The 14,322-nt window shown below is 32.7% G+C and overlaps 1 protein-coding gene across 1 annotated transcript; it reads left to right on the top strand.

Moving 5' to 3' along the window:
• Nucleotides 1-1,885: 1,885 nt before the first annotated feature.
• LOC120070577 (protein SPEAR3-like) lies at nt 1,886-4,042 on the top strand. Its single transcript, XM_039022370.1, has 5 exons — nt 1,886-2,110; nt 2,216-2,308; nt 3,221-3,288; nt 3,433-3,523; nt 3,855-4,042. Exons 1-5 carry the CDS (start codon nt 1,886-1,888, stop codon nt 3,966-3,968), a joined length of 591 nt encoding a protein of 196 aa, XP_038878298.1. The 3' UTR covers nt 3,969-4,042.
• The last annotated feature ends 10,280 nt before the right edge of the window (nt 4,043-14,322 follow it).

Raw genomic sequence — 14,322 nt, 5'->3', positions numbered from 1 at the left:
ATAAACCTGACCAAATAGATCAAAATTTAAAATAGAAAAAATATTCTTTGATCCCTAAATTTTGAAACGTTACTGTTTTGTTTTATTTTGAATTTTGAATTTAACTTTTATTTAAAAATTTTACATAAATTTTAAGTTTACTTTTCATTTCTTCATTAAGTTTTAATATATATTTTACATTTTTATCTGTAGTTTTTACAAATGTTCACTTTTGTTTTTTACATTCCATTAATTACTTTAAAATAAATATGATGCACAAATTTTCAATTGAAGCTTAATAATGGTGCGGAAATTTTCAATTGAATCTTAATAAAGATGAAAATTTTAAAATTGATTTAATTATTTTAAATTAATTAATAAAAACTAATATAAAAATTTACGAGAAAAGTCAATTATAAGATTTATAATAATGATAATGGAAGTTGGAAAGTTTCACCAATTAATTCGCCTGAAGATGTCCAATATTTTCTAAATTAGGATTTCATTTCGTATTGCACCCACTAAAATTGGACAAAAATCCTATGTGGCTCGAGTGCCACGTGCCCATCTTTTTTCTTTTCTTTTTATCATTTTCTTTCTTTAAAAAAAAAAAAAAACTATATACACCTCATTATTATTCTTTAATAGACAAGTTAATTGTTGATATTATGTTGATGTTAAAATTCTTTTAATTTTTAGGTGCTTCAACAGTACATTTGTAATTTGAATCGGTAGAACTGATTTGCAATACAAAGAAAAAAGATTTCAATATCAAAGTCAGAAAAGTAAAAAGGTAAAATAGAGAAAATTTCAAAACTTGAACTTATCCCATATGAAGTTATAATAGTGTATTTAAAAGGAAATTGACGTAAGGTTCATCATCATTATTCTTGATTAAAATTTGAGTTGTTTTTTTAATCTAGACAAATTAGATCTAATTAATCCCAATTATTAGTTGACCAAAGACTTATTAGAGCTCCGTCTACTTCATTATATACTTAATTAGTATTTTATCATGTTGAAATTTACCCATAACACATCTAATTATTTTTTTAAAAAAACAAAACAAAAACTTTACAACACATATGAAATGATTATACTAAATGGTTAATTTTTAAAACTAATAATCAAAGGGGGAATTCAAAAGAATCAAAACTCTATCATACTCATATCTATGAATAGCAAACAAAAAATAAAATAAAATAAAGAAAGAGAGAATTCAGAAAAGGGGAAAAAATAGTACAAGGGAATATGATTAATTATTAAGCAGAATATATATGTTTGGTAGGATGATGTGGCACATAGGAAAAATAAGAACATTAAAATATTAATTAAGAGCAAGAAACATGGCCATATATTTAAGATATTTTTTTTAAAAAAATAATAAAGAATAGATTATAGAACGACGTGTCGTTTAATAGAGAGATGTGGAAAGTTTAACGTACCAATAGGAAGAGAGAAGATGGAAATTTAAAATTAAGAAAATCTAAGACAATCGCTTTCAAGTTGGAGTCAAGAAAGTCGGAAAAATGTTTATTAAAATGAAAAAAAAAAGAAAATTAAATTATATAATTAATTAATTATGTATATAAAAAAAAATGAAGTTATGGAAGCTCGCAGTTTGCAAGGAATATATATAATATTATAAGTTAAACCACATTATTAATGCACTGAAAATCTTAACGCAATCTCATCCAGCTATGCATCATTCGTTTTTTTTTTTTTCATTTTGTCTTTTTAATTTAATTTTTAGAAAGAAAGGGGAAAAAAAACTGCTTTAAAAGGCTTCCATTTTTCAGATCCCTTCTTGATTCCTTAGCTTATCAATTTTTTTTCTCTTGTTCTTCATTTTGGTACAAGATTTTTGAAATTTGAAGTGATTTTGTGTTAAATTAGTTTGTTATTAATGGGAAGTGGTTATTTTGGGGAGCCAAGTTTAGGGAATAATGAAAGAGGGGGTGCGTCGTCGTCGTCGTCACCGTTATCGTCGAGAAGAGGGAAAAAGGGTGGTTCTGATAAGCAACCAAGACAACCCCAAAGAGGACTTGGAGTTGCTCAACTTGAGAAGATCAGATTGCATGGTGAAATTGCTTCAGCTGGTTTTCATCATACCTCTTACACTTTCACTAATGTAACAATTTTCTCTATTCGATTTTGATTTTTGTTGAGCTTCGCTTATGTTGACTTTTTTTTTTTTTAAAGAAATAATTTTTATTCGTTTAACATATTGTTTCAGGATCAAGAGGTAGCGAGAGTACAGACGGGTTATGCGTCGGTACCATCGTCGACTTCTTCCTCGCCGTCTTATGGCTTCCCCTCCAATATTATGGTAAAGTACTGAAACTATGGTGTTAGTTTGTTTGATGAATTTTATATGGGGTTAGTTCTTGTTTAAGGGAGATTGTCTTATATTTTTAAATTGTTTGAATTATGTTGAAATTGGAATTAAATTGGAGTTTAAGATGTAAATAATGTGGATTTGTTTGATTTTTAGAGTGATTTTATGTGCTAATTACTTAAGACAGTACGGTTAGGGCAAACCCTAGATCGAAATGCCTTTAGAATTTGAAAACTAATTTGTAATCAATTTAGCAAAATCTCTATGGACTCTTTAGCTGCTCCAAAAATTAAGGAAAAACTAGTTGGTGTTTTTCTTTTGGGTAAATTTTCACTATGTCAAATTATTTATAGAAATAGTAAAAAGAAAAAAATATTGATAGACATTGATAGATTTTTATTCGTATCTATCAATAATAGACTTCTATCTATTTTTATCATGGATAAATTTTTCTATTTTTGAAAATTCTTTTTTTAAAACTATTTACTATTATTGGAATTTCTCTTTTTCAAAATATCTTTTTTCACACAAGACGGTTTGTGGTTCGGATCTCCCACCTTTATTATACTAAAAAAAACAAAGTTTTTTTTTATCCCTCAAGATTTGCCATTTTTTTAATAATAATAATAATAGCCGTAAATAATGTGATTTCATCTTATACATAATTAAATTTGATCAAAGTTTATTAAGAGAATCTTATAAAACTATTTTTCAGACAAGCATATCATTGTAAAAAAAAAAAAAGGTTAGCTTAACCTCACAATTTCTCTTCAAAAAGCATCATGTAGTTTAATTTGATTAATTTGTATATACATAAATACAATGTTGTTTTTTAAGAAAATTTCAAAGTTTTTCATAATAATTAATCTTAAAATTAATTTGTGTGATTATTGGATAATGCAGATGGGGTTTGGAGAATATGAAAGAAGAAACCTCAGAGATGGTGATTCTCAGTATAGCACAGCAGCAAGGTTTCAATTTTATTTTTATTTACATTTTTCATTAAGATAAAGTTCTTAGTTTACATAATTAATTAAAAAAAACATTTAATTTATAGAAAATTTTTAGGTGGGTGTAAAAAAAAAAAAATTGATGTGGTTAATTATGGGAAACAGATGGGATCCAAACAATAATGGTGGGATCTTAGAGAGCCAACATTATGCACAGCCAAACATGACATGTTATCTTGAAAATCCACAAGCAGAGGTACTAAATTACAAAAACTTTATTTTCTCTGATTTTGATTTTTGATTCTTTTCTTCTCTTGCTTCTTAAAATTTTGATGTATTTTATTTTCACTTGTAACTCAACTAATTTATACATATATCTTTCATTAATAAGTGACAAGTTGGAGTCTTCCAAAAATAATATTTGAACAATAGAGATAGATATATACTTTATTGTGTTGTACATTACTGAAATTGTTGAGTTTTTTTTTTTTTTTTTTTGGGAATATATTTGATGAATGTGAGGTTAATTAATGAATGGATTATGAATAATAATGTTGTTTGAATTAATTTGATGATATTTGGTGCAGTGGACACAGAGCAGAAGGAGCAAAAGGCAAGAGAGGAGTGGAAATATGGGTCAAAATTCAGAAGCATGTGAGAGCCAAGACTTGGACTTGGAGCTTAGACTCTCAATAATCTAAATTAAACATTGGATTTGGGAATTGGGAATTGGGATTTGGATAATCCTGTTTTTCATACACATAAATTTTCAATGGGAAATGGAACATTCATCATCTCTCAATTGATGTAAGTCAAAAGAGACCAACAACTTTCTTCATTTTCTTCTCAATCCAATCCCATCATCCAACCCTCTCTCCCTCTCTCATCTCTTTATGGAATACTCTTTTTCTTTTCTTATTATTCCTTGCTTAATGATCTCTTATATCTCTCATGAGATTTGTTGTATATATATTTGTGCATAGATTCAAGTTTTAGTTTCATACACATTATATTTCTTCAAGAAAAAACATTCAAATATTTGAAAACATTCAAATATTTGAGATTGTGTTGATATGTATGTTTAATTAGAAATATAAATAAAATTCCACGTCATTGGTTAGGGATAGATGCGATTATGGATACATAAGTGAGAGGATAATTACCTCTCTATTGGTATGATGCTTTTTCGATGGTTCTAAAAGTAAAAGCACAAGAGTTTATGTTTAAAGTGGAAGATATCATGCATCCTATTAGTAGAAAAAGGTGGTGGTGAAAGTTTTGTCGTCTTTATCAATAAATGATAGTCTAAACAACCTAGTTGTATACTGTCGAGGGAAATTTTCAGATTTCAAAGAAAGAAAATTAGTGCGAGAGTCTTAGGTTGTTTGTTTCATATGTGTCTTTGTCGTTTTTTCTTGTTATTTTGATAAGAGTAAATGTGATTTGTGTTCGTGCTGATTCTTTATTTGGATGTTAGGTTGATTTGAGATAAACGTGCATCAAGATAATTTGAGTACGAAATGAACTGGACGTGCCTGGTGAAGATGAGAAATTGTTTAGATTTCAATGCTGGAAATTTATATACAAATCTAGAATATTTCAAATGCTGAAGACCCACCATCAATTAATTAAAATGAGCATAATATTTGTATTTGCAGAAGCAGCTCTCTGATCTAATGGTCAAATCTAATATGGGAGAAGAAAAAAACAGTAGAATTTTTAAATAAAACATAACAAGATTTTGTTTCAGTTTAATGCATGTGATGATCTTTTTTGTGAAATGCCAAAAAATAGAAAAGATTCTATATGATATTCTTAATTCAAGTATTTCAACTAATTTCTCTATACCAAACTTAAATTTATTCAATAACAAAACTTTTGGGAAAATTAAAGTTTCTCCTCCTTCACCATTAGAAATGATTTTCCAGTTGAGAAGAAGAGTCTTTCTTCAGAAGAAAATAACAGTTTTTGTAGAAAGGTATTACACAGAGAGTAAATGAGATGTAATAGGGCGAAGTTTCACATCGTCATGAACAATCTTATCTCTTACAAAGTTGTAGTCGAGCTCAATATGCTTCGTTCTCTTACAAAAGATTTAAATATGTATAGCGAATTAATTATCACAGTAGATAAGAGCCGGCAACGAAGAAGTAATTAGCAAGTCTTTCAACAATTGAATTAACCAAAGGAGCACACTAGTAGTGAAGCCAATGCACGACCTTCAAGAATAAGAAATAGTCATCTGTGTTTTTCTTCTTAGCTTCCAAGAAACTAAGGAATCTCCAAAAAAGAATATAAAACCTAGTTGTAGACTTTTGCCAATCTGCATTAGTAAAAGCTTTCAATTAGAAAGAAGTAAAAATTAACAAGAAAATACCTTGATCAAGAGTCCCTTTCAAGTAACGAAGCAAATAATGAAGAAACGGTCGAATGAGGTTGTTGAGGCTTAGCTACAAATTGGCTAAGTTTGTGAATAGCAAAGGTAATAATATCGGGGCAAGAAATACTCAAATACAAAAGACGTCCAATAAGGCATCTATAAATCTCCAGATCATCAAGAAGATCACCATCATCAGACCATAGCTTGAGGTTAGAGTCCACAAGAACAAAACATGGCTTGGATGAAAAAAAAACCAATATCGTCAAGTAGTTGAAGGGTATAATTCTGTTGGGACAACCAAATACCCCTTTGATGACCGAGCAAATTCTAAGCCTAAAAAAATCTCAAATCTCCTGTGTCTTTAAGCTTAAAAACATCAAATGTACTTTAAGATGATGTGACATTTTTTTAAGATAGTTGCGAGCACTCAATATATGTCTCACATAACGTCTTGGCACATTTACAGACAACAACAAAAGTAACGTAAAGCATATTAAAATAACACACCAAGATTGTTAACCCAGTTTGGTGATAAACCACCTACGTCTAGGAGGCAGTATGTCCAGGAAAGATATAATCCATTAATGTAAGAAAGTCAAACAATTACAATGTTATACTTATCTTTAAAGTAACAATATTACAGTGACACCCATTTAGCCTGACTCTATTAAATACCTAGGCTCCCCCTAGATGTAAGATTCTTTCTCTTGAACTTAGGCTCCCCCTAAGTATATGAACATTAGTGGTGAAACAATTAGGCTTCCCCTAAGTGAATGAGACTCCCTCTCACTCGATGATATCTTTCTTTCAACTTGTAAACTCCCTTCACAAGAGAACTTAGGATTCCCCTAAGTAACAAGAACTCCATTCTCGATGCAAAGCAACTTAGGCTCCCCTTAATGCTTGAGAAAACAATCTCGATGAATAAAGTCTCAGACTCCCTCTAAGACCAAACAATCTTCGTGAACAATGATGAGAATTAACAAAGAACACATTGCAAAAAATATAACATAGAAAACTTCGTCTTCATGCAAAGAGAAGACACTTTTACAAAATAAGGATCACACACAATATGCTCAAACAATGAATAAAGTGGCAACCCTAGCAAACAATCTTCTTGACAATAAATAGCACAAACAAGGAAAATAATCCCATGAAAAATCGTCAGCGCATCAGAAAGGAAAATATTCCATAAGAAATATTCTATAGAATATGATAAATAAGGAAAGAAATATTCTACAGAATCAACAACTGAAAAGACAACTTTTGATACAAGATCCATATAGGACAAGAGAATAGACAACTCTAGAAAGCTTGAGAAAATAAAGTCAGGGAACTTAAATGAATAATTTAGCCAATATCATATTTCTAACAAACTTTCCCTTTGGCTAAGACAAAACAAAGCCAACACCACAACCCATAACATCTTTGTACAAGTGAAGACATAAAAATTCAATTCAAATATGGTAATCCTTTAAAGAAAATAAAGTTCAAAAGAACAAATTAGATACCCAACACAACAACATATGAGCCCAACAAAACAAATCAAAAACCACCCCAGATCAACAGCCCAAACCAACAACCTAAAACAAAAACCAACACCCCCTTTGTCTTAAAGAAAAGATATAAAAAAAAGACCCAGCCTGATCCAGCACAACAATAGCCTATCACATCATAAACAATAAAGTAGTAATCTCGCACTTACGATCTGAAGAACAATCAATAACATCATTAAATATCGTAAGCTATGTTGAAAGAGAATGCATGAGATAGAGACCAAAAGAAGACTTGACAAAATTAACATTGGGAGCTTCTTATGTAGTACGAGGAGAAGGCGGAGCAATAACCAGAACGTGATGACATTGAAACAGTATATAGTTGAAATTCAGGAAACTAGGATTAACACCATGAGGGTCATCAGTAGAAATCAGATCTGACTTTTGGGACAGAATAATTCCACAAATCAGACGAAGATATGGGATCGACAAACGTAGAGCCTAAGAACCAATATGTCTACGAAGGTGACCAATGAAAAATGCTCCATAATCAAAGATAGCCCATTTGCCAATCTGATAAAGCAATGTAGCCATCGCAATAGAGATAGCAGATTGATGAGAAGTTGGGCACCAGTTAGCAATACCTATTTGGAACAACACAATATATTTTGCACTTAGCTCAGCTGATGCAAGCTTTCCATCTTCGGGCCACCCATTCTTCATCCCACTAGTTAATTTAGAAACCTTATCTTTTAAAGAAGAAAATAGTTCAGTCGTATTAAGAGGAACAATACGATAAAGAAAATTATTTATAACCCCTATAGTAAACACAAAACTATGGTCCCTGACATGAACTTTGTGAAAATCAGGTGAGCTGGCATCATCAAATAAAGGTGAAAAATTCACGATAAATTCTCACACAAGCTTCGGATAGAAAGGTCCAAGATTCAACACAGTTTTTATCATACCAGCCTTGACTAGAAGCTCCATGATGTCAAGACATTCTTGGGCCTTCTCAGACAACTCTTTTTCAACGAAAATTGTCCTTTTGATCACATACTTCCAAAAAACTGCACTTTCCTCCAAATGAAAGGAAACACCATCCAGGGGAACAAGAGCAACAACAATAGAAGAGACCTTCTTCTTTTGACCCTGAGCAGTGGCATGGGTGACAGGCCCTCGAATCTCTTTAGTGTCATCATCTGAACTACTTATTAACCCCCACTCTTTATAGGGTTCAAAAGCAACATCAACATCTTCTTTATTAGAAATTTCTTAAGATGACTCAGAACTAGTCTTTATGTCTTTAGCAACATCTTTCGTCTTGGACAAAATTTGACTAATGGGGACATCATCATGATCATGCTCAACATGCCCAGAGGGATTGGACACATGAGATTTATCAGAAAGCTTGGTAGAACACTTGCCTTTCTCAACATGATCATGGTCAATAGTAGTCGTTTTTGGATTTTCACCATGAATATGCACTTTATCAGTATGCTCACTAGTAGACAACATAATATTGGACTCTGCACCCATTTGACTATCTAAAGTAGCATTATTAATGGACACAACAACATTGTTAGAAGCAGCCACACCACCTTCTCTAAGCATATTTTGAGTTTCACACACAATCAACAACACATCAGCAGAACCAGGCACAACAGTAGACACATTCTTTTCACCAACAACATCAGGACTAACCATACACTCCTGAACAACACGATCTAATTATGCAGAATGACTAGTATCATTCATGGTAAAATTAGAACTAGACTTAGTGACAGCTACATTCATAGTACCAAGTCTAGGAACAATAACAACATTAACATTTGATTCCTTAGCAACAGAAAATATAGAACCCTAACCTTTTTGCTTGAAGCATGATCAAGTGATATATCTTGATCAGAAGTACGACTTACAACTCGATAATCTGGGTTAGTCTCAGAAGAACCATTTGAAGAAGAGCCTGAAATGCATACAAAATTGTCTTACTAGAACTCATAAGATTAGTCATAGTCAAGGCAATCAATCTTCCTTTTAGTAGATGTAGGTGAACCCACATTAGACCTCTTTCGCTTTGCATAATGAGATGCAACAAGATTGTCATTTGATGGTGAATGAAACTTTCACATGTGAACACCATAAGCGTTCGTCGTAGTGGTAGGGACACCGACTTCAACAACCTTCTTATGGTTAACTTTCTCCTTAAATCACACCATCATTTTCTCAGGAAAATAAGTTTTTTTTTCCTGGCATTCACCATCATGCAAGAGTAATACACAAAGAAAAACACATGGGCAATTAGAGCAACATAGAGAAGAAGATGAACAACCATGTTGGAAGGAATTAACGCCTCAATTAATAACTACTACCTTCTTAATTCAAATTTAAATTAATCCCATCATTAATCAAACCATGGGCCACCACAATAGAACAATAAATGGGCTTATGAGAACACCGACCCATACTTGCCAAATAAAACAATTAATAGTTAATTGCTATAAATTAAGTTTACAAAGGCTCAAACTCACCTTCAAGGCTTCAAACTGAACAACATCCAAGGCCTTAGTAAATATATCTGCCAACTGTTTTTTGGTATGAACATATTCTAGAACAATTTGTTTATTTTCAACAAGCTCAAAAATTAAATGATGTGATTCTTTAAAATGTTAATAGCACTAAGATTGTCACAGTAATGTGTCATGGCTTCGTTAGAACATCATATTCCTTTAACATCTGCTTCATCCACATCAATTGTGTACAGCTACTGCCTGTTGCAATGTATTCGACTTCTATAGTAGATAAAGAAACACAATACTATTTCTTATTGAACCATGAAATGAGATTGTTTTCAAGAAAGAAACACCTCATGAAGTGTTTTTTCTGTCCTCAGAACTCCCTACCCAATCAGCATCACAATCACCAAGAAGAGAGCCACTTGTGTCAAAGGTGTAGAGTAAACACAATCACAAGTTTCGTTGATGTACTTGATTATTCTCTTCGTGCCAAGAAGATTATTGGACTTCGGACAAGATTGATAACAAGCATAGACTCCAACAATAAATGCTATATCAGGTTTGCTGGTAGTGAGGTATAGTAGGCTACCAATGATGCTTCTATATTAACTTTCATCAACATAATCACTAGTTACATCTTTGGATGACTTAATGCTTATGGGAGCGGAGGTTCATTTGAATTTTGTCTTTTCAAGCCCAAACTTCTTCACAATACCTCTAGCATACTTGCTTTGAGAAATGAATATACCCTCGTCGAATTGTTTAATTTGGAATCCTAAGAAGTAGGTCAATTCACCTACCATACTCATTTCAAACTCTTCCTTCATTTGTTTAACAAAACAATCAACCATATTTTGAGGCATTCCACCAAAAACAATGTCATCCACATATATTTGACCAATAGCAAAGTCTTTATTAGATTTTTTACAAACAAGGTTTTGTCGACTCCTCCTCTACAATAACCATTCTCAACAAGCAACACAGTCAACTGCTCGTACCTGGCCCTAGGAGCCTGTTTAAAGCCATAAAGAGCCTTTTTGAGCTTGTAAACATGATCAGGGTGAGAAGAATCAATGAATCCTTTAGATTGTTTAACATACACTTCTTCACACAAGTACCCATTTAAAAAGACACTTTTCACATCCATCAGAAACAATTTAAATTTTAACAAGCACGAGATACCCAAGAGAAACCTGATAGCTTCAAGTCATACCACAGGAGCAAAGGTTTCATCAAAGTCAACTTCTTCAATATGAGAATACCCTTGGGCAACTAAACGAGCTTTGTTTCTGGTCACATTTTCACTTTCATCTGACTTATTTTTAAAGATCCACTTTGTCCTTACAACATTCACATCATCAGGATGAGGAACAAAAGACCAAATATCATTTCTCACAAATTAGTCGAGCTCCCCTTACATAGCATTCACTCAACATTTATCGGCTAGAGCTTCCTTGACATTCTTTGGTTCAATTGAGGAGGTAAAACAGATGTTGTTAATCATCTCAAGGTAGTTAACCTTGTCTTTTCTTCTGGTCGACACACCTTCTTCCAGTTACCAATAATGTTAGAGGCACGATGATTTTTACAAACCCTACTATAGGGTTGTTTCTCATTGACTTCACAATTTTCAGACATATCACAACAATTTTTTAATTTAGATAAAAAAAATTGTCAGATAACTTATCCTGGACATTACAACTAATAACAGGTAAGACGTCATTTTCCTTATCCACAAAAACAGAATCTGAACTATTTACAACATCATCAATAACCACATTTATGGGCTCCATAATATAATATGTGCCTTTGTTGAGCACCCGGTAGGCCGTACTATTTTTCGAATAACCCAGAAATATGCCTTAGTCGGATTTGGGATCCCATTTCCTTCTGAAGTCTCTATCATTCAAGATGTAACAACGATTGCCGTAGATATGAAAAATACTTGACATTAGGTTTCCTCCCCTTCCATATTTCATAACTCGTGCTGTAAGAACCTAGACGTAAGGCAACACCTGTGGATATGACAGGATGTATTCAAGGCTTCAACCCAAAAGTGTAGAGGCAATTTTTTTAGCATAAAGCATTGCTCGAGCCGTCTCTTAAAGAGTTCGATTCTTTCGCTCAAAAATCCCCTTTTTCTGAGGGGTAATGGGATCCGAGAACTCATGATGAATATCCACAGCAGAGCAAAAATCATGAAATTGAGAATTCTCAAAGTTATGACCATGATCACTTTTGATACAAACAACATTCAAGTTCTTTTCTCTTTGAACTTGAAGACACAGAGCTTGAAATCTAGTAAAATTTTCTGATTTATCACTAAGAAAGCACAACTAAGTGTACCTGGAATACTCATCTACACAAACAAGTATATACCTTTTTCCACCAAGACTTTGTTTGCATAGGCCTCATGAGGTTTGGATGTAATAATTCCATAATGCTATTGGAAACAGTATGGGGTATCTGTTTATGAGCTACATGAATTTGCTTACCAGCTTTACAGTCACAACAAATTGTTTCGTTTGAGACTTGTAAAGAGGGAAGACCAATAATAGCGTCCTTCAAAATAGCCTTTTGAATAGATTTCATACTCATGTGCCCAAAACACTTGTGCCACAAACTTACTTTCTCTTGACGAGAGAGATGACATAAATGCGATGTATCATTAGGGTACCATAAATAACAGTTATTGAAAGAGTGTATACCTATCATGACAAGAGCCTTGACATCATCTGTGACAATACATCTATCTTTGGAAAAATTTACATTTAGCCCTTGATCACATAGCTGATTAAGATTCGTTGTAAGCCCTTCAACCAACATCACATTATTGAGAGAAGGTAGACCAGGAAAATGCAGTTTTTGTTTTCCAATAATTTTTTCAGTAGCTCCATCCCCAAAAGCAATCCATCTAACAATCATTCATTTGAGATTAGAAATGTAGCTCTTTTTCTCCAGTCATGTGTCTATAATTTCCACTATCAAAGAACCAGTCTTTCTTGGCTGAAGACTTGAGGAAAGTTAGAACAACATTGCATTTGTGTGGGCCTCTTTAATCCTCCATACTAATGTCATTCGAGGAGAGTTATGCTTGCTAGAGGAGGACATAATGGGCATGTTAGATGATCTATAAGAATATCCATATAGTTGAAAGCAGAAGGGTCTTTCGTGTTTTCTTTTTCCATAGTAGTGGCAGATCCATACTTATTTAAACTGGCGACTGTGCTGATTAGTCGCCCTTTTTATACTTCTTGAGGCTATTTCTTGAAAGCCATAAGATTCTATGGTTGTACTCTAACAAACTCAATTTTATGTTTTCCTTCGAGTCAAGATGATTGATTGATCTTGACTACCCTTCTTAAAAATCCTAGGCCAACATTGTAACTGGGAGATTTTCCTATAGACAAGGTTCTGTCTAATATTTCTGACTCGAAATTGAGCATTTTAAAAGACTTAAACATAGTGTCTTTCTCGACGTTAAGTAGGTTTAGTTCACATTTTAACTTAGCGATTGTAGACATAAGTCTATGATTGTCACCTAGCAGAGATTCAATCCTCTCCTTTTGAATGTCAAGAACCTTCAGGTCGTCCTGCCACTTGTTAAAGAGTGCTTGATAGGAGGGATCAAATGAGACAGGGTTATTTTCGCTATTGTCACTCCCAGAAAACGCATCAAAATCAAGATTCTCGTAAGATGAAGTGTCTGAGAAGATATTACTCTTAAGTACCCTAACATCCACTTTAAATTCACTACTTCCATTAGAATCATAATCAGACTAGGTTAGGACATAACTTTTATTCTGCCTTTACAAAAAGTTTAGGCATTCAGTTTGGAAATGACCAAAACCTTCACACTCTCTGCTTTTGATTTTTTTTTTTTTTTTCTAAATACTGGTGGAGCCAAACTTGTCTAAATCCCTCCAAAAACTTTAAAGTTTGCGTTGTTTAAGGGGAAAAGAACTTTCTGCTCTGGTATTCTGAGAACCTAGATTTCCTGACGTCTTTTCAAAAATCGTTTGAGTACACGATTAAACTGCTTAGACAACAAAGAAATAGATTTAGCAAGAGACTCATCAGACTCCCTATTCAAATCACCAAGCTCTTCTTAAATAGAGAATTGAAAGTCACACTCTTAATTTTTTCTTCGATTTCCTTCAACTGACATTTCAGATGTGAGAAAAGATCCAAATAACTCATCCACTTTTCATCTTGGAGATGACTTGGGCTTCCTCAATGGCTGTCACCTTTATGTCAAACTTCTTAGGCAAATACCTAAGAACTTTCCTAACCAGTTTCTCCTCTGAGATTTTCTCCCCCAGAGCAAATAACTCATTGGCTATATCAAGTAACCAAACATTAAATTCAACAATTGTTTCATCATTCTACATTTTAAGATTTTAAGATTCTCAAACTTCAACAATAAAATTTGTAACCTTGATAACTTGACCTTTGAAGTTCCTTCATGAGCAACAAACAAAATGTTCCAAGCTTCCTTAGCTAAAACGCAAGTATTATTCAAACGGAATATATTCTGATCCATACCATTAAAAATAGCCTTTAAAGCATGAGAATTTTTGAAGGAAGCTTCATCTTCAGCTTCAGTCCATTGAATTTTCGGCTTTAAAACTTCTTTGTCTTTAGCATTCTTCATAGTTGG

The sequence above is a fragment of the Benincasa hispida genome, chromosome 2 (genome assembly GCF_009727055.1).
Source record: "Benincasa hispida cultivar B227 chromosome 2, ASM972705v1, whole genome shotgun sequence".
Classification (NCBI taxonomy): Eukaryota; Viridiplantae; Streptophyta; class Magnoliopsida; order Cucurbitales; family Cucurbitaceae; genus Benincasa; species Benincasa hispida.
Note: the sequence above shows the minus strand (reverse complement) of the source record. Positions and strands in the feature narration are given on the sequence as shown.

Coding starts and splice junctions, on each gene's coding strand:
- LOC120070577 (XM_039022370.1), top strand. CDS start 1,886: ATGGGAAGTGGTTATTTTGGGGAGCCAAGTTTAGGGAATAATGAAAGA. Junction 2,111..2,215: donor CCTCTTACACTTTCACTAAT/GTAACAATTTTC, acceptor ATATTGTTTCAG/GATCAAGAGGTAGCGAGAGT. Junction 2,309..3,220: donor GCTTCCCCTCCAATATTATG/GTAAAGTACTGA, acceptor TGGATAATGCAG/ATGGGGTTTGGAGAATATGA.